Source organism: Melanerpes formicivorus, unplaced genomic scaffold, assembly GCF_026170545.1.
Source record: "Melanerpes formicivorus ecotype bairdi unplaced genomic scaffold, bMelFor1.0.p_v2 SCAF_34, whole genome shotgun sequence".
In the NCBI taxonomy this organism is placed as follows: domain Eukaryota; kingdom Metazoa; phylum Chordata; class Aves; order Piciformes; family Picidae; genus Melanerpes; species Melanerpes formicivorus.
Window position 1 is genome coordinate 2,149,331 of NW_027142386.1, and position 20,312 is coordinate 2,169,642.

Consider the following 20,312-nt stretch of genomic DNA (forward strand, 5'->3'; position numbering starts at 1 on the left):
ATAGAAATGGGTAGATTGAGATTGATGTTAGGAAGAAGTTGTTCCCCAGGAGGGTGGTGAGAGCCTGGCACAGGTTGCCCAGGGAGGTGGTGGAAGCCTCAGCCCTGGGGGATTTTAAGGCCAGGCTGGATGTGGCTCTGGGCAACCTGCTGTGGTGTGAGGTGTCCCTGCCCATGGCAGGGAGGTTGTAGCTGGCTGATCCTTGAGGTCCCTTCCAAGCCTGACAATTCAGTGATGCTGTGATCTGTGTGTATGTATGACAAGGACAAAAGGGAGCAGTGGTGACCATCTCGTCTGCCCTCCTTTCGCAGCACAGGAATAGCTCTGTGTTAATTAATTCTCTTGAAAGTAGAATATACTTGGGGGGGGGGGGGAAGAGTAAAACCAGAACCTGCCTTCCTCTCTGCTGGTGGTGATGAATTCATCACAATTCCAGGCAAATTATATAAGCCTGGGGTCTGCCTGACCCTGGAAATTCTGCGTGAGGTTGAGGAAGCAGCAGTCAGCTGCTGCTGTGGAGGAGCTGAGCTGAACTTCCTGCTGCAGGTGGTGCTGCTGGCAGGGCCACACCGGCAGGCTGCAGCTTACTCGGTGTGGATATGCCAGCAGCACCTGCAGGCACCCTCAGAGGCTCAAATGCAACTGGGAGCTGGCACCTGGAAAGCTTTAGAGAAGTGGAGGATCCTGCATCGGTCCCTGGGACAGCAGCAGCTCCAAGTCTCTTCCAGATGCCTCCCCTCAACCCAGTGCTTTCCTGAGTTCCATGTGGCTCCTTCTCTTCTCCTCCCAAGTGAGATCCCAGACTCACTTCCTTGAGTGAAACCCAAGTCTTGTGTTGACTTCTGGGGACTCGTGCAATTTGCTTTCCACTGGGAGGCTCCCCAGGTCCTCGGTGGCTTTCTGGAGTGAGGAGAATTCCAAACTCTGGGAGCTGAGAGAAAGCAGAGCTCTGGAGGGAATCTGCAGCCTTGGCTGTCCCTCCCTGAACTGCAGAATTCCCTAAAGCCAGCTGCTTTCAGCCCCTCCTGATGGACTTTGTCTTTCATCCCCTCAGGTTCTCTCTAGGCACACTCTGCCTCTCTCCCTGCCAGACTTTATTTCACTCTTTTTCTGACCCCCTTCTGCCATGCTTCCGAGGCTCCTACTTGTGACTGAGCATCAGCAGCACACCTTGGGGCACAGCCTTGCTGTAAGATCCCCAGGTGGACAACTCGGAGGTGGACAACTCGGAGGTTCCCAGATCCAGCAGGAATGTCTTTGTCTGTGGAGCCTCTCCTGGAAGCTTTATCAGAGCTCCAGCATCTCCTCCTAAGGACTGCAGGGGATGTTAAATGCATCACCTCTGCTATCTGCCTTTGCAGCTGACTGAGCCTGGGGCTGCATTTCAAAGCCCTCTTCAGCTGTCTGCCTATCTCTGGATCTCATGCAGGCAGCAGGACCTCTGCCAGATCGCTTTTACAGGTGTAAACACAGTCACCCACTTCAGGCAGCAATCCAGCTCCCACATGGGCACTTCACAACCTTTCCTGCTCCTCTCACATCTTTGATCACTCTGAAGTGCTTCAGGGGAAATGATGACCAAGAGGCTTCCAGAGGTGGTGTCTCAGGGATAGCTTTGTCCCCTTTGGTGCTTCAGAAGTGTCTGCTGGGCACCCTTCAGCCCCTGGGACAGGGTGGGTTTGATGTCTGGGTCTCTCTGGCAGGGGCAGGCAGCACACTGAGTGCTGGGCTGTGATCCAGAGGGCCCCTAGGTGTGGGGTGCTCTGAGCTGGCTGTCCCCTGCCAGCTGTGTAAGGACAATGACACCAAACAGGTGTCCTCTGCCTCTCACCCAGCAGCCTTGCTGGCTCTCCAGGCAGGGAGTTTTCTCCCCATCCCTCCCATGGATCATGGGTGCAGTGGTGGCCCCACATGCCTGCAGGTGTCAGGCTGGGCTCGGGCAGGCTGGGCTCGGGCTGGCAGGGCTCGGGCTGGCTGGGCTCGGGCAGGCAGGGCTCGGGCAGGCAGGGCTCGGGCTGGCTGGGCTCGGGCAGGCAGGGCTCGGGCAGGCAGGGCTTAGGCAGGCTGGGCTCGGGCAGGCAGGGCTCGGGCTGGCTGGGCTCGGGCAGGCAGGGCTCGGGCAGGCAGGGCTCGGGCTGGCTGGGCTCGGGCAGGCTGGGCTCGGGCTGGCAGGGCTCGGGCAGGCAGGGCTTGGGCAGGCTGGGCTCGGGCAGGCAGGGCTCAGGCTGGCTGGGCTTGGGCAGGCAGGGCTTAGGCATGCTGGGCTCGGGCAGGCTGGGCTCGGGCAGGCAGGGCTCGGGCTGGCAGGGCTCAGGCAGGCAGGGCTTGGGCAGGCAGGGCTCGGGCAGGCAGGGCTTGGGCAGGCTGGGCTCGGGCAGGCAGGGCTCGGGCAGGCAGGGCTTGGGCAGGCAGGGCTTGGGCAGGCTGGGCTCGGGCAGGCAGGGCTCGGGCAGGCAGGGCTTGGGCAGGCAGGGCTTAGGCATGCTGGGCTCGGGCAGGCTGGGCTCGGGCAGGCAGGGCTTAGGCAGGCTGGGCTCGGGCAGGCTGGGCTCGGGCGGGCAGGGCTTAGGCAGGCTGGGCTCGGGCAGGCTGGGCTCGGGCAGGCTGGGCTCGGGCTGGTTGGGCTCGGGCTGGCTGGGCTCGGGCTGGCTGGGCTCGGGCAGGCTGGGCTTAGGCAGGCAGGGCTCGGGCAGGCAGGGCTTAGGCAGGCTGGGCTCGGGCTGGCTGGGCTCGGGCAGGCTGGGCTCGGGCAGGCTGGGCTCGGGCTGGCTGGGCTCGGGCAGGCTGGGCTCGGGCTGGCTGGGCTCGGGCTGGTTGGGCTCGGGCAGGCTGGGCTCGGGCTGGCTGGGCTCGGGCAGGCTGGGCTCGGGCTGGCTGGGCTCGGACAGGCAGGGCCCCAGTCCTTGCAGGGAGAAGCTGGGAGCAGTGCTGGCTGTGTGCTGTCAGCACAGGCAGCTCAGAACTGTCACACAGCTCGTTACAGAAACTGAGCCAAAGGGAAGGCACGTTCCCAGTTCCCAGCTTATCAGGCCACCTCCTCTGTGAGCTCTCTGATCTACTTTTCCAGTGATTGTTCCTGACCTAGGAGAAGCCCCTGAGAAATCTCACAGTTCATAGCCTGCAGCTAAACAGTCACCTGCCAGCAGCCAGGGCGGGAGCCTGGAGCGTGGCACAGGCAGCCTGACTAACCAGCTGGAAAATTCCACTCCTCCTGGCCACAGCAGACCACCCTGAAGTGTTTGGGATGCCAACCTTGGCAGTGGGCTGTTGGTCTGCCCAGCAGGCTGCTGCTCAGCTTTGCTCCCCAGCAGCTGTGTCAGGCTTGCCAGGATACCTGCGCCGCCCGCTCAGCCTCTTTTAGCACCCTGCTAAGAGGGAGCCCTGGCACAGCGTCCTGCCCACTTTGCTCTGCTTTGTCACAGGTTTTTTTTAGCACTCTGATGGTCAGTGCAGTGAGACAGAAGGGGAGGCTCCAGAGAGGGGACAGCAGCAGGACTGGCCTCTCTTCCAGCTCCGGAGCAACAGGGAACAAGAAGCAGTCGCAGCCACGCCGCCGCTCCCTGCACCCTTGCTAAGTGACCAGATCTAAACAACCTCTCCTCGCCCCAGATGAACTCAAAACCTCCTAACTTGCCTCAAATCGGCCAAACAACTTCTCTCCTTGCTCTGAAGAAGTCTCTTCTGTTAAGGCTCTCTTCTATGAGCCCATGAGTGCTGCCAAACACTTGCCCTTCAGCACCGAAGGAATCCAGGCTGGCTGAGGGGCCGAAGGCTTCCATGTGCTTCCAGCCCCCAGCTCTCCCTCCCCCCTCTCGGTGTACTTTCCCTCTCCCCGCGGCACTCCCCCTCCACGCTGACCTCTTACCTTCCCTGTGGGCAGCTGTGCAGGCGGTGGTGCTCCTCAGCCCCTCCCGGGCGGTGAGAGAAGCCTGCGAGTGCCCGGGCAGGGAGCCTCCTGCTGCAATGTCACTCGGGTCACCAACATACCCCCGGTGCTAACCAATGGGAGCAAATCCCATGGGAATTACACGGCTGCAAATCCTGGAAACTATGCTTCACACTTCAGCTGCAGGATTGCTGCTTTCCTTGCAACCCCACGCGGTGAAACGCTGCAGAAACCTTCGGATTTCAGCAGAAATGAACCTTCTCCAGCCTCCTCCCCCCCCCGCCCCCCAGCACTCCTAAACCAGGGAATGCCTCCCTTGCTAGTGGCTCCCTGGCCCTGGGAGGCAGGAGGGAAGGCAGAGCAAGCAGCTCTCTGGCTGTCCGGGGGATGGAGCAGCCACCTTGCAGCAGTGAGGTGCTCCCGGTGCGGGTGGGAGGGGAGCGAGGTGCGGGCAAGGAGCGGTCTCAGAAGGACTTGAGGTGCTCACTCACCAGATGATTTGCTAAGGCTTGGGTTCCAGGCTGTGCTTCCCCCCAGACAGCTTTGTGGATGCCTGGAGTATTTCCCCCACGTGTTTAAAACATTGCCTCAGACAAAAGAGCTGGTGGGGGAGGTCTGCTGGCACTTCCCAGGTCAGCTAATTGAAGATGCAGGATCAGAGAGGCTGAAGTGGAAGCAAGTGAGGCTCGCTGGGTCTAACCAGCACTGCCAGGCAGCAGGGATTCCTGCCATGCCAGGAATGGATCCTGGAGTCCTGGTTAAAATGCCACAGCTGTGGTAGAAGATGTTGAAGCCTGGACTGAGTGAAGTGACACAGTCAGTGCCCTGCCTTTAGTTACACAGAGCCCCAAAGCAGAGCTGCTTCCTAAAGCTCCAGAGTGTGGCAGCTGCTGCTCACAAACCCTGGACTGCTGCAAACTTTGTAAGAGCAAAGACTGCAGGAGAGAGATCAAAGAGCCACAGAACAGTGGGGTTGGAAGGGACCTCTGGGGATACTTGAGCCCAACCCCCTGCCAAAGCAGAGTCACCTAGAGAAGGTCACACAGGAACACATGCAGGTAGGGTTTGAATGTCCCCAGAGAAGGAGACTCCACCACCTCTCTGGGCAGCCTGCTCCAGGGCTCTGCCAGCCTGAAATTACAGCAGTTCCTCCTCATGTTCAGATGGAACTTCCTATGTTCAAGCTTGTGCCCATTGTCCCTGCCACTGGGCACCACCAAGCAAAGCCTGGTGCCATCCCCCTGACACCCACCCTCGAGGTCTTTGGAAGCAGGAGATCCCACACCAGCTCCTGTGGCCATGGGGAACAGCACCAAAACCTCTGACAGGCAGAAGTAAGAAAGAACATTTCCTGCTAAGTCCCTCAGCACCTCTAATGCTCCCCTGGAGCAGAGGCCTGCCCACGTTCAGGCTCTCCAGTGTGAAGAACAAACTCTCCATGCAACACCTAGCAGCAGTCTGAGTGTTACCTTCGCAGGGTTCTCTCCACACCTTCACTCTGCAGAGCTGGAGGCAAACCCGTGGAGGGCTCAGGAGGTGGGGGGAGTCCAGGCTGGCTCAGGAACCAGCTTCCTCCTGCTCAGGTTGATGACAGCATCTGCAGGCCCCCAGCTGCAGAGCAAAGCCAGGCACAGAGCTTCTGAGGCTGGAAAGGAATCCCTTGGAGAGCAGCAGCTGGCCACAAGCATCACACCCAGGGCTTGCTCCTTGTTCCTGTGACTTCTGCTGGCCCTGCTGGGCAAGGTCCCACTGCCACCCCTCCAGCACCCCAAGCAGGGCTGGGAGGCAGGGCCAGGACAAGCTGTGGTAGATATCTGCTGGCTGAGTGCTGGGCACAGATAGCGCAGCAAGGACAGGCAGCTGGCAAGGCTCAGAGCCCACTCGCTGCTGGGAGGTGCTGGGCAGTGGTGGCTGAGGGCAGCAGGAGCTGCTGGGGGGGTGGAGGAGCAGAAAGGAGCCAGGAGGCCTGAAGTGCTGAGAGCTGAGGGAGGCTGAGTTTGTCCTGGGGATAGGCTGACCATGAGCGATGCCAGCAGTGTCTGCTGCCTGTAATGGACCATTTTCAGAGACAGCACACAGGAGGAGCTGCTCAGAGCATGCAGCCAGGCACTGGGGGCCCTGGGCAGGGCCAGACCAGCTCCATCCCAGGCCCTGCACCAGTCACAGAGCTATGGCACAGGGGTGGCACTGAGGCCATGCTGGCTGCCATGTCTGCTGGCCCAGGGTGAGACAGCTGCACGGCTGCCCGTGGTGTGTTTGCCCTGCATGGTGCTGTGTGGCATCCTGCATGGTGCTGTGTGGCATGCTGCAGCTGCACTGCTGCCTGGAAATGCCCTCCTGGACTGCTTGGCTGATGCTGCTTGCTGTGGTGCTTGCACACCCCACACCCCAGGGTCTGCAGGGGTTTGCTTCCTTTGCTGAGTCCCTTGGCTCAGGCTGCCTTGCACCTAGGGGCCTCACTGAGGGCTCTGCTGGGATCCTTTGACAAAGGTCCTGCTGTGCATTAGGTCTAGGGAGGTTCTTCTCCCCCCCTGTCCCACCCTGCTGAGACCACACCTGGAATACTGTGTGCAGTTCTGTGCTCCCAACTCAAGAGAGACAGAGACCTGCTGGAGAGAGTCTAACAGAGGCTGTGAGGCTAAGGAACATCTGTGTGATGAGGAGAGGCTGAGATCCCTGGGGCTGGTTAGTCTGGAGAGGAGAAGGCTGAGAGGGATCTGATCAATGTCTATAAATATCTGAGGGGTGGGGGGTAAGATGAAGGTTCCAGGCTCTCTGGTGGTGCCCAGAGATAGGACAAGGCACAAGCTGGAGCACAGGAGGTTCCACCTCAACATGGGGAGAAACTTCTTTGGTGCTGGAGGCCTGGAGCAGGCTGCCCAGGGAGGTTGTGGACTCTCTTTTTGCGGAGACTTTCCAGCCCCACCTGGATGTGTTCCTGTGTGAGCTGCCCTGGGTGACCCTGCTCTGGCAGGGGGAGGTGGACTGAAGGATCTCTGGAGGTCCCTTCCAACCCCTAACATTTTGTGATTCTGTGTTTAGGCCATCAGTGGAGGGACCTACAGCCAGGTGTCCTCTACAAGAGGGCAAACAAAGGGCTTTGCAGGCAGCAGCCCCAGCACAAGCTGCCATGGGCAGTGTCATGCTTTGAGCAGGTCGCTGCTTTGACAGGGAGGTTGGACCTGATGATGCCTGGAGGTCCCTTCCTACCCTACCATTCTGTGATTCTATGTAATACTCCTTTTCTCCTTGAGAAGAGTAACCACTTTCATGTCCACAGGGAGTGACCACTTCCATGTCCACAGTGAGTAACCACTTCCATGTCCACAGGGAGTGACCATTTCCATGTCCACAGTGAGTAACCACTTCCATGTCCACAGGGAGTGACCTCTTCCATGTCCACAGGGAGTGACCATTTCCATGTCCACAGTGAGTAACCACTTCCATGTCCACAGTGAGTGACCATTTCCATGTCCACAGTGAGTAACCACTTCCATGTCCACAGGAAGTGACCATTTCCATGTCCACAGTGAGTGACCACTTCCATGTCCACAGGGAGTGACCTCTTCCATGTCCACAGTGAGTGACCTCTTCCATGTCCACAGTGAGTGACCTCTTCCATGCCCACAGTGCACGACCCCCTCAGAAAAATGCAAGGATAATTCAAGAGGCCAGCCCTGGTTCATCAGAGAAACCATTTCCATTGCAACCTGCCTTTGAGAAACAGCTTCCCACAGCAGTTCTTTCCCCTTCCCCTCCTGCCCAAACAGCCAATCTCTCACTGCTTCACTCCCAGGGAGCTTTGGAAGTGCTCACTCTTCACCAGCAGTGAATGAATACACCAGAGCTACAGAAGATCTGAACTCAGGTCTCTGCTCCACCTTGCAGGGTTGCAGCCCATGCCTTAGGGCTGTAACCAGCCTACCAGACAAGACTGAGTGCTCTGGGTCCCTGTTGGGCCTAATCCGGTCTGTGTGGGCACTACATGGTGAGGAAGAGCCAGGAGAGAGAGCTGAGGTGGGGCTGGCAGATGCAGCACTGATTCAGCAGCACTGAGCAAGCACAGATGAAGAAACACCAGCAGAGGTTTGCACCCTGCTGGGGAAGCCCATCCCAGTCTGAACACCTGAGGATTGACCTCCAGCTCTTGCCTTCTCTTGCCTCTCCAGTTCCACATCTTTTCTGAAGCCTAGCATCCAAACTGGGATGCAGAAGTCACAGCAAAGCCTCTTCAGGTGGCGACTGGCGCTGGAAGCTTGCCTGGGTTTGCTCACTGGCAGCATTTCAGCTCTCCTCGGGATGCCTTGCACTGATGCCTGCTCCATACCGCACTGATGGTCCTGCAGCAAACCACAAGGCTCAGGAATGTGCTCATTCCCAAAACCTCCCGCGGGCCTCTCAGCTGGGCAGGTGAAGAAACCCTGGAGGGCTCTGTGTCCATTAAGTGCTGATCTGTCTGACTGTCCCCGGGCTTTGTGTCGCGGAGGCACCAACAAAGAGAAGGATGTGTAGGGCAGGTGGGGTGAATTGGTTGTCACTGTGGGGAGGAGGTGGGAGATCCCCAACCTTAATTGCTTCCCAGCTCATTTGCACAGCCCTGAGCTCCACTGGGTGGAAGCTGCCGAGGGAAGCTGTCCTGGTTGCCCTGCACTGCTCACAGCCTGCCTTCCTCACAGCCCTCCTGCCTCCACCACACTGTTAGCAAGCAAGGGCTGGGGCAGTGACCTCCAGCTTTGTTCTCAGTCCTTTAGGCCCAGGAGGTACAAGGCAGCAACACTGTTGTGCAAAGAACAATACCTGGGCAAGGTCCACCACTGCCCTCAGCTGATTTTCCACTTGAGGCATCTTCTGGCACAGCTTGAGACTGTGTCCTCTTGTTCTGTTACTGGGTGCCTGGGAGAAGAGACCAACCCCCACTTGGCTACAATCTCCCTTCAGGGAGTTGGAGAGAGCAATGAGGTCTCACCTGAGCCTCCTCTTCTCCAGGCTAAGCAACCCCAGCTCCCTCAGCCTCTCCTCACAGGACTGTGCTCCAGACCCCTCCACAGCTTTGTTGCCCTTCTCTGGACACCTTCCAGCAACTCAACATCTTTCCTAAAGATCTGAGGAGCTGAGGAGCCCAGAACTGGACACAGGACTCCAGGTGTGGCCTCAGCAGTGCTGAGCACAGGGCAGGATGAGCTCCCTGCTCCTGCTGGCCACACTGCTCCTATCCAGGCCAGGATGCCATTGGCCTTCTTGGCCACCTGGGCACACTGCTGGCTCATGTTCAGCTGCTCTCAACCACTGCCCCCAGGCTGCACAAGGCAGTTGCACCTTGTTTATTCTGAAGAGCTCAACCCAACCCAATTCTGTGATTCTCTGATCATTTTTCAGTGCTGGAGTTTGAAGCCAAGCCAGGCCAGGCCTCAACTGCTTTTGTAACAGGCAAAAAATTGTTGCAGGGGGTGTCTCTTGGGGGTGGAGAGAAGAGCCCAAAGGCAGTGAGTGTTTGCAGGAGTACCTGCAAGCTTGTCTCTGAAATCACCACCTGGAAGAGCCTCCCTCCTGCTGCATACCCTGTGCAGACCTGAGCCCAGGCACTAAACTACACCACATTTAAAGCCTTTCTTCTGTGGTCCTGTGCAGCACCTCAGACTTAGCTGGGCTGGAATCCTCTGGCCTGGCTACAGCACAGGGTGCAGGAGCTGGGGGCCCTGAGAGATGCTGAACAGCACAGCAAGAACCTGGGGAGGTCTCTGATTCTGTGAGAACCAAGGGAGTGAAATCTGTTCAGAAGGAAAGGTGGAAACTCCAGGGCTTGCTTCCCCATCTAGTGGCTCTGCTCAGAAGGAAGAACTCCAGTGCAAAGCAGCTTCTGGGCTCCAGAGGTTGGGGTGTATGCACCTTTGGGAGAGACCTCTAGGTTCAGGCACCTCAGATGTGGTCTCACATGGATCCTGTTCAGATGGACAGTGTGAGCCTGCAGCCCAGAAGGTCAATCACATCCTGGGCTGCATCCAAAGCAGCATTGCCAGCAGAGGTGATTCTGCCACTTTGCTCTGGTGAGGCCTCACCTGGAGTACTGTGTCCAGCTGTGGAGCCCTCAATACATGGACCTGATGGAGTGGGTCTAGAGGAGGCCACAAAGATGATCAGGGGCTTGGAGCAGCCCTGCTATGGGGACAGACTGAGGAAGCTGGGGGTGTTCAGCCTGGAGAAGAGAAGGCTCCAGGGAGACCTTAGAGCAGCCTGCCAGCACCTGAAGGGGCTACAAGAAGGCTGCAGAGGGACTGTTCCCAAAGGCCTGCAGGGACAGCACCAGGGGCAATGGCTTCAGACTAGAGCAGAGCAGAATGAGATTGGATGTGAGGAACAAGTTCTGCAGCAGGAGGCTGCTGGCACACTGCAACAGGTTGCCCAGGGAGGTGGTTGAGGCTGGAGATATTCAAGGTGAGGCTGGACAGGGCTCTGGGCAACCTGATCTGGTGGAGGATTCCCTGCATGGAGGCTTGAACCATTGGAGGTCCCTTCCAACCCAAACCATTCTATGATTCTGTGACAGACAGCTGCAGCTGTACCTGTCCCCATCCTCTGCTCCTTGCACAGCTTCTTTCAGTCTTTCAAGAAGGAAAGAGTCCAAATACCTCCCAGAATCACTGAAAGGTAGAGGTAGGGCAGGACACCTTGCACAGCAAGGCTTTCTTAGGTGAAAGATTGGGCTCAAAGGTCTTAAAGGCCTCTTCCAACCAAAACAATTCTATGATTGACATTGGCACAGGCTGCCCAGAGAGGTGGTGGAGTCCCCATCCCTGGAGGTGTTCAAGAACCCTGTGGCCATGGCACCTGGGGCCATGGTGGGGTTGGGTTTCTGATTGGTCTGGATGACCTTGGAGGGCTTTCCCAACCCAGACAGTTCTGTGATTCTGAGGCTCTAGGGTTGTGCCAAGAACAGCCTCAAACTGCCAGGCTCTCCCAGCCATGCAGGGAGGTGAGTGAGAGTCCCAAGCTTTCCAGTTCAGCCCCTGAAAACCCCTACCCCCTGCAAGCCTTGCTCACACCTTCATGCAGGCCCCACACCGAGCTGTGAGGACCAGCAGAGCACTGACTGCAGTCCTGCACCTTGGTGCCTGCAGGGCCAAAGCTGGCAGCATTCAGCTTGCAAGAGATGTGAGCTGCACTGTGAAGCCGCCTGGGGTGTTTCTCTCTGTCTGAGTGAGCTCAGCTGCAGACATGCTGGGAGTGAGCCACAGCATGAAGCCACCCAGATTGGAGCCACCCAGCTTGCTCCCTGCCAGGGACAACAGCAGCTTGGCCCAGGAGGGCAGCTTGGCCCAGGAGGGCAGCTTCAGTAGGCATTTGTAGGACTGAGCCCACAGGTCCTCTGTTCTGACCCCTCACAGTCAGGAACATTTGGACCTCTGCTCTCAGGGCCTGGAAGCCTTCTTGTTATTCCAGACCACCATCTAGTGGGTGCTGGTGCTCACAGCCACAGGAGGCCAGGCTGCTCCTCTGAGCTGAGCCCTAAGTGATGCTGGGGGAGCAGGGCTGGGTGCCAGCAGCAAGGAGTTCAAGCTCCAGTTTCACTCAGCTGGGATGCTTGCTCCATGCAAGGCAATCAACAAAAGAGCCTCCCCCTTCACCTCCGTGGTGCCCTGCCCCATGTGTGCCAGGGGCTGCAGCTGAGCTGGGGTACAGCTCCTGGAAGGGCTGGATAAGGCTCTCAATGCTCTCTCACTTCTGTAAGCCAGGCTCAGCTCCCCAGTGTGCTGAGTGTGTGAGAAGCTTCACTCAGGAATCAATGCACTGGTAGGGCCTGGGGAGGCTTTCACCTTGTAGATTTGTGGCTGCTCATGGCCTGGGTGGGTGGATGGACACTTTGCTGGCTTAAAACCTGGCTGCATGGCTGGGTCCAGAGAGTGCTGGGGAATGGAGTTAACTCCAGTTGGTGGCTGACCACCAGTGGAGCTCCCCAGGCTCAGTGCTGGGGACAGCCTCTTTAATCTCATTATCAGTGATGTGGATGTGGGAACTGACTGCACCTTCAGTGCAGGTGACACTGAATTGGGTGGGATGTTGATCTGCTGCAGGGCAGGAGGCTCTGCAGAGGGATCTGGCCAGGCTGGATCCATGGCTGTGGTCAGTGGGATGAGGCTCAGCAAGACCAAGGCCTGAGTACTGCACTTGGGTCACAACAACCCCAGCAAGGCTCCAGGCTGGGGGCAGAGTGGCTGGAAACTGCCCAGCAGAAAAGGCCCTGGGGGTGCTGGGTGCCAGCAGCTGGAGATGAGCCAGCAGTGCCCAGCTGGGCAAGAAGGGCAGCAGCAGCCTGGCCTGGAGCAGCAGTGGTGTGGGCAGCAGGAGCAGGGGTGGTGCCCTGTACTGGCACTGGCAAAGACACATCTTGGATCCTGGGCTCAGTTTTGTGCCCTCACTCCAAGAAAGACATTGAGAGGCTGGAGCAGGTCCAGAGAAGGGCAAGAAAGCTGGGGAAGGGTCTGGAGAGGAGCAGCTGAGGGAGCTGGGGATGTTCAGCCACAGAAGTGTCAGGAGGTGACCTCTTTCCTCACAGCCTGAGACTGATGACTTTCCTTCCTCAGGGAAGAAAACAAACCCAGGACTCAGTCCTGCCTAAGGGGGAAAGAAATGATTCATCACAAGTCACCTGCTGAGGTGGAAAACCCCTGAAGGCACCAATGGTGGTAACCAACAGCACCTCACAACACCTGGAACACATCCAGGTGGGGTTTGAATGTCTCCAGAGGTGGAGACTCCACAGCCTGTCTGGGCAGCCTGCTCCAGGGCTCCAGCAAAGAAGTTTCTCCTTAAGCTCAAGTGAAACCTCCTGTGTTCTAGTTTGTACCTGCTGCATCTGGGCCTGAGGTGGAGGTTGGGCTCTTCCCCCAGCTAGCAAGTGATAGAAGAAGAGGAAATGGCCTGAAATTATGCCAGGGGAGGGTTAGGTTAGAGATGAGGAAAAATTTCTTTGCTACAAGAGTGGTCAGGGCTTGGCACAGGCTGCCCAGGGAGGTGGTGGAGTCCCCATGCCTGGAGTGTTCCAGAGCCCTGTGTCCATGGCACTTGGGGCCATGGTTTGGTGGCCCTGGTGGGGTTGGGTTGGTGGTTGGACTCAATCCTGGAGTTCTTTTCCCAGCTCTGTGATTCTATTTCAACCTGTGGTGGCCACGGTGGGGTTGGGTTGGTGCTGGACTGGATGATCCCAGAGGGCTTTTCCAACCCTAATGGTTCTGTGATTCTGTGATCCTATCACCACCACGCCAGGGGTAAGCCTCATAGTATCTTAGTATCAGTCAGGGTTGGAAGGGACCACAAGGATCATCTAGCTCCAACCCCCCTGCCATGGGCAGGGACACCCCACACTAGATCAGCCTGGCCAGAGCCTCATCCAGCCTGGCCTTAAATACCTCCAGGGATGGGGCCTCAACCACCTCCCTGGACAACCCATTCCAGGGCTTCACCACTCTCATGGGGAAGAACTTCCTCCTCACCTCCAGCCTGAATCTCCCCACCTCCAGCTTCATTCCATTCCCCCTAGTCCTATCACTACCTGAGATCCTGAGCAGTCCCTCCCCAGCCTTCCTGGAGCCCCCTTCAGATACTGGAAGGCCACAATGAGGTCACCTGGGAGCCTTCTCTTCTGCAGACTGAACAGCCCCAACTCCTTCAGTCTGTCCTCATAGGAGAGGTGCTCCAGCCCTCTGCTCATCCTCCTGGTCCTTCTCTGGACACCTTCCAGCACCTCCACATCCCTATTACATAGGGGCTCCAGAACTGGAGGCAGTACTCCAGGTGGGGTCTCCCCAGAGCTGAGCAGAGGGGGAGGATCACCTCCCTTGCCCTGCTGGCCACACTTCTCCTGATGCAGCCCAGGAGAGCCCTTCAGAGTCTCATCTCATCCACATGCCAGAGTCTCTCAGCAGCAGAAAGCCTTCAGCCAGGGTGGGTTGGGGCTTTTATTTAATGTTTATTTTTTTGAGAGCTCAGCCATGGAAAAGTATTGAATTTGTCAAAGTCACAGTGACTTTTAGGCTATGTCCCTTTAGAAATGCTGACCTAACAATAGTACTAATCAGAAAGCCTGGCATTTATAGTATCTTAATGGCATGCACCCAAAATAGACTCTAGTTAAAGCAGCAAGTTGCCAAGCTCACAGGGTACTGATAACTCTGGTAATTAACTTCTAAAAGTCACAGGAACTGTGAAGTTGCTGGGGGTGGAGTTCACTTTTCACTGCCATAACAAAGGGCCAGAATTCCATTTCCCCTGGTATTGTTCTAGGCAAATTAAAGCAGAATCCACCCTCCACACTCTGTTAGGATAAAACTGTTCATTTTCCTCTCTCAACTTGATCAGAGATCCATGGAATGGCTTGGGTTGGAAGGGACCTTAAAGATCATCAAGCTCCAACCCCCTGCCACAGGCAGGGACACCTCCCACCAGCACAGCTTGCTCAAGGCCTCATCCAGCTTGGCCTTGAACACCTTCAGGCAGGAGGCAGCCACAGCCTCCCTGGGCAACCTGTGCCAGGCTCTTCCCACCCTCACTCTCAACAATTTCTTCCTCATCTCCACTCTCACTCTCCCCTCTCCCAGCTCAAAGCCATTGTCCCTCATCCTGGCACTCCCAGCCTTTGTCCAAACTCCCTCCCCAGCTCCTGGAGCCCCTTCAGATTCTGGAAGGCTGCTCCAAGGTCTCCCTGGAGCTTTCTCTTCTGCAGGCTGAGCAGCCCCAGCTCTCCCAGCCTGTCCCCACAGCCCTCTGATCATCTTTGTGGCCTCCTCTGGACCTGCTCCAGCAGTTTGATAAGGATGCTGGAGACGTGCAGGGTCCAATGAGAACCTGAACAGGGAACACTCTGTGACCTGCTGGCTCTTAAGGTCTGCTGAGTGCAACTTTCTGAGGTACCTCCCTGCTAAATCACTTTCCCTAACCAGGTCACCCCGTCCACTCTGCTGGTCCCAGGGACTCCCTGGTGAAGCACAGCAGTGATTCTTGCAGTGGAAGTTGCCCAAGGTTTCCAGGAGCAAAGCCTGGACAGAGTTTCTGAGAGCTTGAAGAGGTCTTTGGTGCTCTGAAGTGAGCTTTTCTATCAGGGATGTCTGTGTCAGAAAAAAAGGCTAAATTAAAAATGTAATTATTGGGTTTTAGCTCCTCCCAGGCTGGGTAATTACTCTCACACCTTGGTGGTGTTTGTAGGTCATGGCTGCTTTGGGACAGGAGCTTCATTCCAGAGCAAGTGGAGCTGCCAGGCACCTTGCACATGCCTGCAGGTGATGGTTCTCCTGTGGTTAGGGCTGTGCTGATGGCTTTGGCGAAGTTCTCTGCACACTGGCAGCACCAGGTGTCAGCCAGCCCTCCAGGGAAGTGCCACAGACAAGGTCCAGACCCACACACAAGCTCAGGCTGCCCTGTGGACATCACACTGTGGCCAGCTCCAGTGCCCACTCTGTACAGGACATGAAAACTCCTTACAAAGCTGCAGGAGTCTCAGGCCATGATCAGAGGAGGTGATAAAATCATCTCTGAGCCAGTGGCCAATCACTCTTTCTGGGAAGAACTTAGTTCTAACTTCCCCCTGCACAGCTTGAGACTGTGTCCTCTCCTTCTGCCCCTGGCTGCCTGGGAGAAGAGACCAACCCCCACCTGGCTCCAACCTCCCTTCAGGTGGTGGTAGAGAGCAAGAAGGTCTCCCCTGAGCCTCCTCTTCTCCAGGCTAAGCAACCCCAGCTCCCTCAGCCTCTCCTCACAGGGCTGTGCACCAGACCCCTCCCCAGCTTTGTTGCCCTTCTCTGGACACCTTCCAGCAGCTCAACATCTTTCCTAAAGATCTGAGGAGCTGAGGAGCCCAGAACTGGACACAGAACTCAAGGAGTGGCCTCAGCAGTGCTGAGCACAGGGCAGGATGAGCTCCCTGCTGCTGCTGGCCACACTGTTCCTGATGCAGGCCAGGATGCCATTGGCCTTCTTGGCCACCTGGGCACACTGCTGGCTCATGTTCAGCCTACTATCAACCACTACCCCCAGGTCCCTCTCTGCCTGGCTGCTCTCAGCCACTCTGTCCCCAGCCTGTAGCACTGCCTGGGGTTGTTGTGGCCAATGTGTGCTTCTCTTCAGGAGCATCTGCAATGGTGTTCATGGAGGAGTTCACTGCCCAGCCTCACTTTTAGGCCTCCTGACTACGATTATCATAGAGTGGTTTGGGTTGGAAGGAACCTTAAAGATCATCCAGTTCCAGTCCCATGGCAGGGACACTTGTCACAAGTCCCTCCCCAGCTCTCCTGGAGCCCTTTCAGGTACTGGAAGGCTGCTCTGAGGTCTCCCTGAAGCTTTCTCCAGGCTGAACAGCCCCAGCTCTCCCAGCCTGTCCCCACAGGGGAGGTTCTGCAGCCCTCTGATCCTCTCTGTGGCTTCCTCTGGCCCCTCTCCAGCAGCTCCAGGTCCTCTTTGTGCTGGGGGCCCCAGAGCTGGAGGCAGTGCTGCAGGTGGGGTCTGAGCAGAGCAGAGCAGAGGGGCAGAATCCCCTCCCTGTGCTGCTGCTCTCCCTGCTCTGGCTGCAGCTCAGCACTCAGCTGCCTGCTGGGCTGCCAGGGACCAGTGCTGGCTCCTGGGGAGTTTGTCTCTGAATGACATCCCCAAGGCCTTCTTCTCAAGGCTGCTCTGTGTCCATTCTCCACCCAGCCTGGATGTGTGCTGGGGATTGCCCTGAGCCAGCTGCAGGGACCTTGGCCTTGTTGAACTCCATGGGGTTGGCTTGGTCCCACCTCTGCAGCCTGTCCAGATCCCTCTGTATCGATCCCTTCCCTCCAGTGTCAGCCAGGCCATGACACATCTGGCATTACACAGGCATCCAAATCCTTTGTGCTCAGACTCTGTCCCAAACAAACATTAATTCATTAACATTAATTGTGACTGATTGCCTTGAATGACTTTTCTCTGCCATGTTCCTTTTATTTCGAGTCTTGGATCCTCTCCAGGCTAATGCCTACCAGGAGTCCCTGTCTCCAGCAGCCGTGAGGACCTGCAGCCTTTGCTGGACAAGCAATCCTTTGCCAAACCTCTTTCCCATTTTTAGCTGCACAAAGGACAGGATCCTGCTCAGGCCTAGCCCAAACGTTCCCCAAGTCTGGCTGCGGTGTGTCCGCCAGCAGCTCTGGATACCATGGACAGAGACCTGCCCTCGGGCACTCGCTAATGCCCAGGACTGCGCGGCACCTCGATTGGTAACGAGTTCAGTTCAGAGGATCTCAGGATGTTAGGGGCTGGAAGGGACCTCTGGAGAGGAGCCGGCAAGCAGCCAGGCCCGAAGGCTCCAGTTCATGACTCCGGTATCGGGGAAGCTCCCCGGGAGCCGCCGGGGACAGCGCCGCCGCCGCCAGGGGCCAGGCTGCCGGGGCCAGGCTGCCCGACCCAGCCAGAGCCCCGCGCATGCGCCGCCCCCCGCGCCCCGCCCCGCCCGGGGCAGGCCCCGCCCGCTGCGCGGCAGAGCCCACGGCGCATGCGCGGGGCCGCCACGGGGCCGCCGTAAAGCGGCGCAAGCGCGGCGCGGCCGGGCCTGGTGTCGGTGGAAGCCGTCCGGTGCGCGATGCATTGTGGGCGCGATTGAGGAAGTAAAATGGCGGATCTGGCGAACGAAGGTAGGCGGGCGCCGGCGGGCTGTGGTGGGGCCGGCGCCGGGCCCCTCGCCGGCCCTGTGCCGCCGCGCCCCCGGCCCGAGCCCGGCCCTGCCATCCGCCTCCGGGGGTGGGCGCGGGCCGGCCCTCGGGAGCGCCTCCTTACGGCGGCCTCTCTGTGCCCTGGCCCCTCCGGGGCGAGCAGCCGGACAAAGGGAGTGCCCGGCCGGGCCGCCGCGCTGCCCGCTGGCCCTCCCTGGGGCCGGCTCCGGGGCGGCTGTCCGCGGGGGTCGGGGGTGGCGGTTTGGGGCCGCGCCTGCGAGTGCCTCCCGCCGGGCGGCATTGGCGCGGCGGCCCCCGGGGCCCCGGGCCCGCTGGGTCCCTGCCCTGCTGGCCCCGGGTGCTGAGCAGCGAGCCCCGGCGGGGCCGTGAGCACGGCACTTCTGCCCCGGCGGAGCGCTGAGCCGCCTTGTGCTCCTCCTTGCCCGGGGGCCTTTTGGGGTCCTTGTCCACAACTTGAGAGCTATTGTAGATCTTAACTTCCCCTGGTGTTACCCTTTCCTCTAGCGAAAGGAGTGATAGAGGAGGTTATGTAAAGCACGGTGAGGGGTACGGGTAAAGGTGATTTTATTTTTAAAAGCAGCAAACCTGTGACTTAGAGAAACAGTGGTTTGATTTCTGTCTGAAGAGGGCTGGGGAAACGTGGGCTGCACTGCTGTGGGATTTGGGTCTTGTGCTCCAAGGTGTGTGGGATGGTGTTCAGGTGATGGTGGCCATCCACAGTTTGCCTTTCAGGATGACTCACTTCCCTCCAGGCCTCTGCAAAAGCAAGTTTGCCTCAGCTCTCTGTGTTGCTTCTCATGGCTCTTCTCAGCTGGGGAAAGAGGAGTTGAGATGCCCTGAGGGAGACCATGAGACTCTGTGAGGCCCCCTCTGAACTCCACCAGTGGTGTTTACAGGCCTGATATCAAGGCTGACAAACAGGAAGCAAACATCTGTCGTAGGTGTAGCTTCTGACAGTGAAGTCCCCAGCAGCTGACCACACCATTGTGCTGCTTTGACAGCTCCTGTGCTGCACTCGGGCTCGGGCTCTTGGCTCTCCAGCTCCAGAGGAGCATAAGTGGGCTCAGAATGGCAGGGGGTGGTCAGGTGTGTGGTGGCTGCCTGTGGGAAATGCAGTGGCAGTGTTTCCAGCTGGGCTTTAGGACGACCTTGCAATGAATTCTGATGGTTCATTGTGCTTTTGGAAGCAGAAGTTTGGCAGTGGCTAAGTCGTGCAAGCCCCTGACTTTGCCCTCCCATTCTGCACTGAGCTCAGTTGAACTCCAGGTGAGCAATGTGCATTGCCTCTTTTGATGCTCACTTGCCACACAGTTCTCCCTCTAGATCCCTGTGCAGTGCTGTGGCCTGGCAGGCTGCAGTGGTACAGCCTGGCAGTGTGGTGCCATCCTTTTTCATGTGGTCTTCCTTTTTCTCTCTTTTTTTTTGTCTCTTCAGACCCCTTCCCAACTTCAGTGACTTCCCTCACCTGCTCCTCTCTTTAGTTTCTGCTTGCATCTCCTCCCAGAGTTGTCATCTTCATTCGTTGCTGTTCTGTTTCTTCTTGCCATGAGACTGTGACCCAAACTTCCATCAAATGAAGCCAGACCAGCTTGCTTCTGAACTGCCTCCTCTGCTGATTCTAATATCCTCAGTGTTGTCTGGTGTTGTCTTTCATCTGGTTCCATGGTTGAGGAGTCTGTTCTTTGTGTACCAGTGCACAGGGAGATGCTTTCTGGGATTGACATCTTTCTGCTGCAAGTCAGAAAAACCTCCACATGAGCTGGCAGTGGTTGCTTGCAGCCCAGAAGGCAGCTGTGTGCTTGGCTGCGTCCAAAGCAGCGAGAGCAGCAGGGCAGGGAGACCCCTGCCTGCAGCACTGCCTCCAGTTCTGGTGCCCCCAGGACAAGAAGGAACTGAAGCTGCTGGAGAGGGTCCAGAGGAGGCCAATCAGAGGGCTGGAAAACCTCCCCTGTGGGGACAGGCTGGGAGAAGGTTAGGGTTCAGCTGGTTCAGCCTGGACAGGAGAAGGCTCCAGGGAGACTTCAGAGCACCCTTCCAGTACCTGAAGGGGCTCCAGGAGAGGTGGGGAGGGACTTCTGACAAGGTCTGAGAGTGCCAGGATGGAGGGGAATGGCTTTGAGCTGGGAGAGGGGAAACTGAGACTGGAGATGAGGAAGAAATTGTTGGAGAGTGAGGGTGGGGAGAGCCTGGCACAGGCTGCCCAGGGAGGCTGTGGATGCTTCCTGCCTGGAGGTGTTCAGGGCCAGGCTGGATGAGGCTTGAGCAAGCTGTGCTGGTGGGAGGTGTCCCTGCCCATGGCAGGGGGTTGGAGCTGGATGGTCTTTAAGATCCCTTCCAACCCAACCCATTCTGTATGAATAAGTCAGTGCATTCCAAAGTCTTTACTTGCCTTAGTTCCTGCTCTGGCCTGGCAGTGATGCTCTCAGGTGACTTTTGAGTGTGGTGTTCTCCATCCTAGGCACCTCCATCTCTTCTGTTTATCCAGGGCTGTAGGTGCCTCCTTGTGCCCAGGTATTTTCAATGAAATACCAGAAGTGATTACTTTAGTGCTGATCATTAATGTCCTGCTTCATCATCCTTCTTGTTTGAAGTGTTGGGTAGCTGAGTGTTGCCATTCCCAGGGCAGTGGTGGTTAAAGCAGAGCTCTCCATCTGGCCTGCTCTTGCCTGAGCTGTGCAGCAGTGCTCTGTCACACCTCAGGTGTGCAGCTAATGAGTTTCTGACACACACAGACACAAGTACCCAGGTTTCAG

At 57.6% G+C, this 20,312-nt stretch overlaps 2 protein-coding genes across 3 annotated transcripts in view; one reads left to right on the top strand and one right to left on the bottom strand.

Moving 5' to 3' along the window:
* Positions 1-3,968, bottom strand: part of LOC137450144 (excitatory amino acid transporter 4-like) — a 39,190-nt gene extending 35,222 nt beyond the window's left edge. For both annotated transcript variants that reach the window (XM_068156380.1, XM_068156379.1), the window contains exon 1: positions 3,866-3,968. The gene's annotated coding sequence lies outside the window, so the exon portion shown is untranslated. The remainder of the gene's footprint in view (positions 1-3,865) is intronic.
* Positions 3,969-17,401: 13,433 nt separating this feature from the next.
* The window catches only part of RANBP3 (RAN binding protein 3), a 37,849-nt gene continuing 34,938 nt past the window's right edge, over positions 17,402-20,312 (top strand). The window contains exon 1 of the mRNA XM_068156382.1: positions 17,402-17,520. Coding sequence (XP_068012483.1) covers positions 17,499-17,520 — 22 coding nt within the window. The 5' untranslated portion in view covers positions 17,402-17,498. The remainder of the gene's footprint in view (positions 17,521-20,312) is intronic.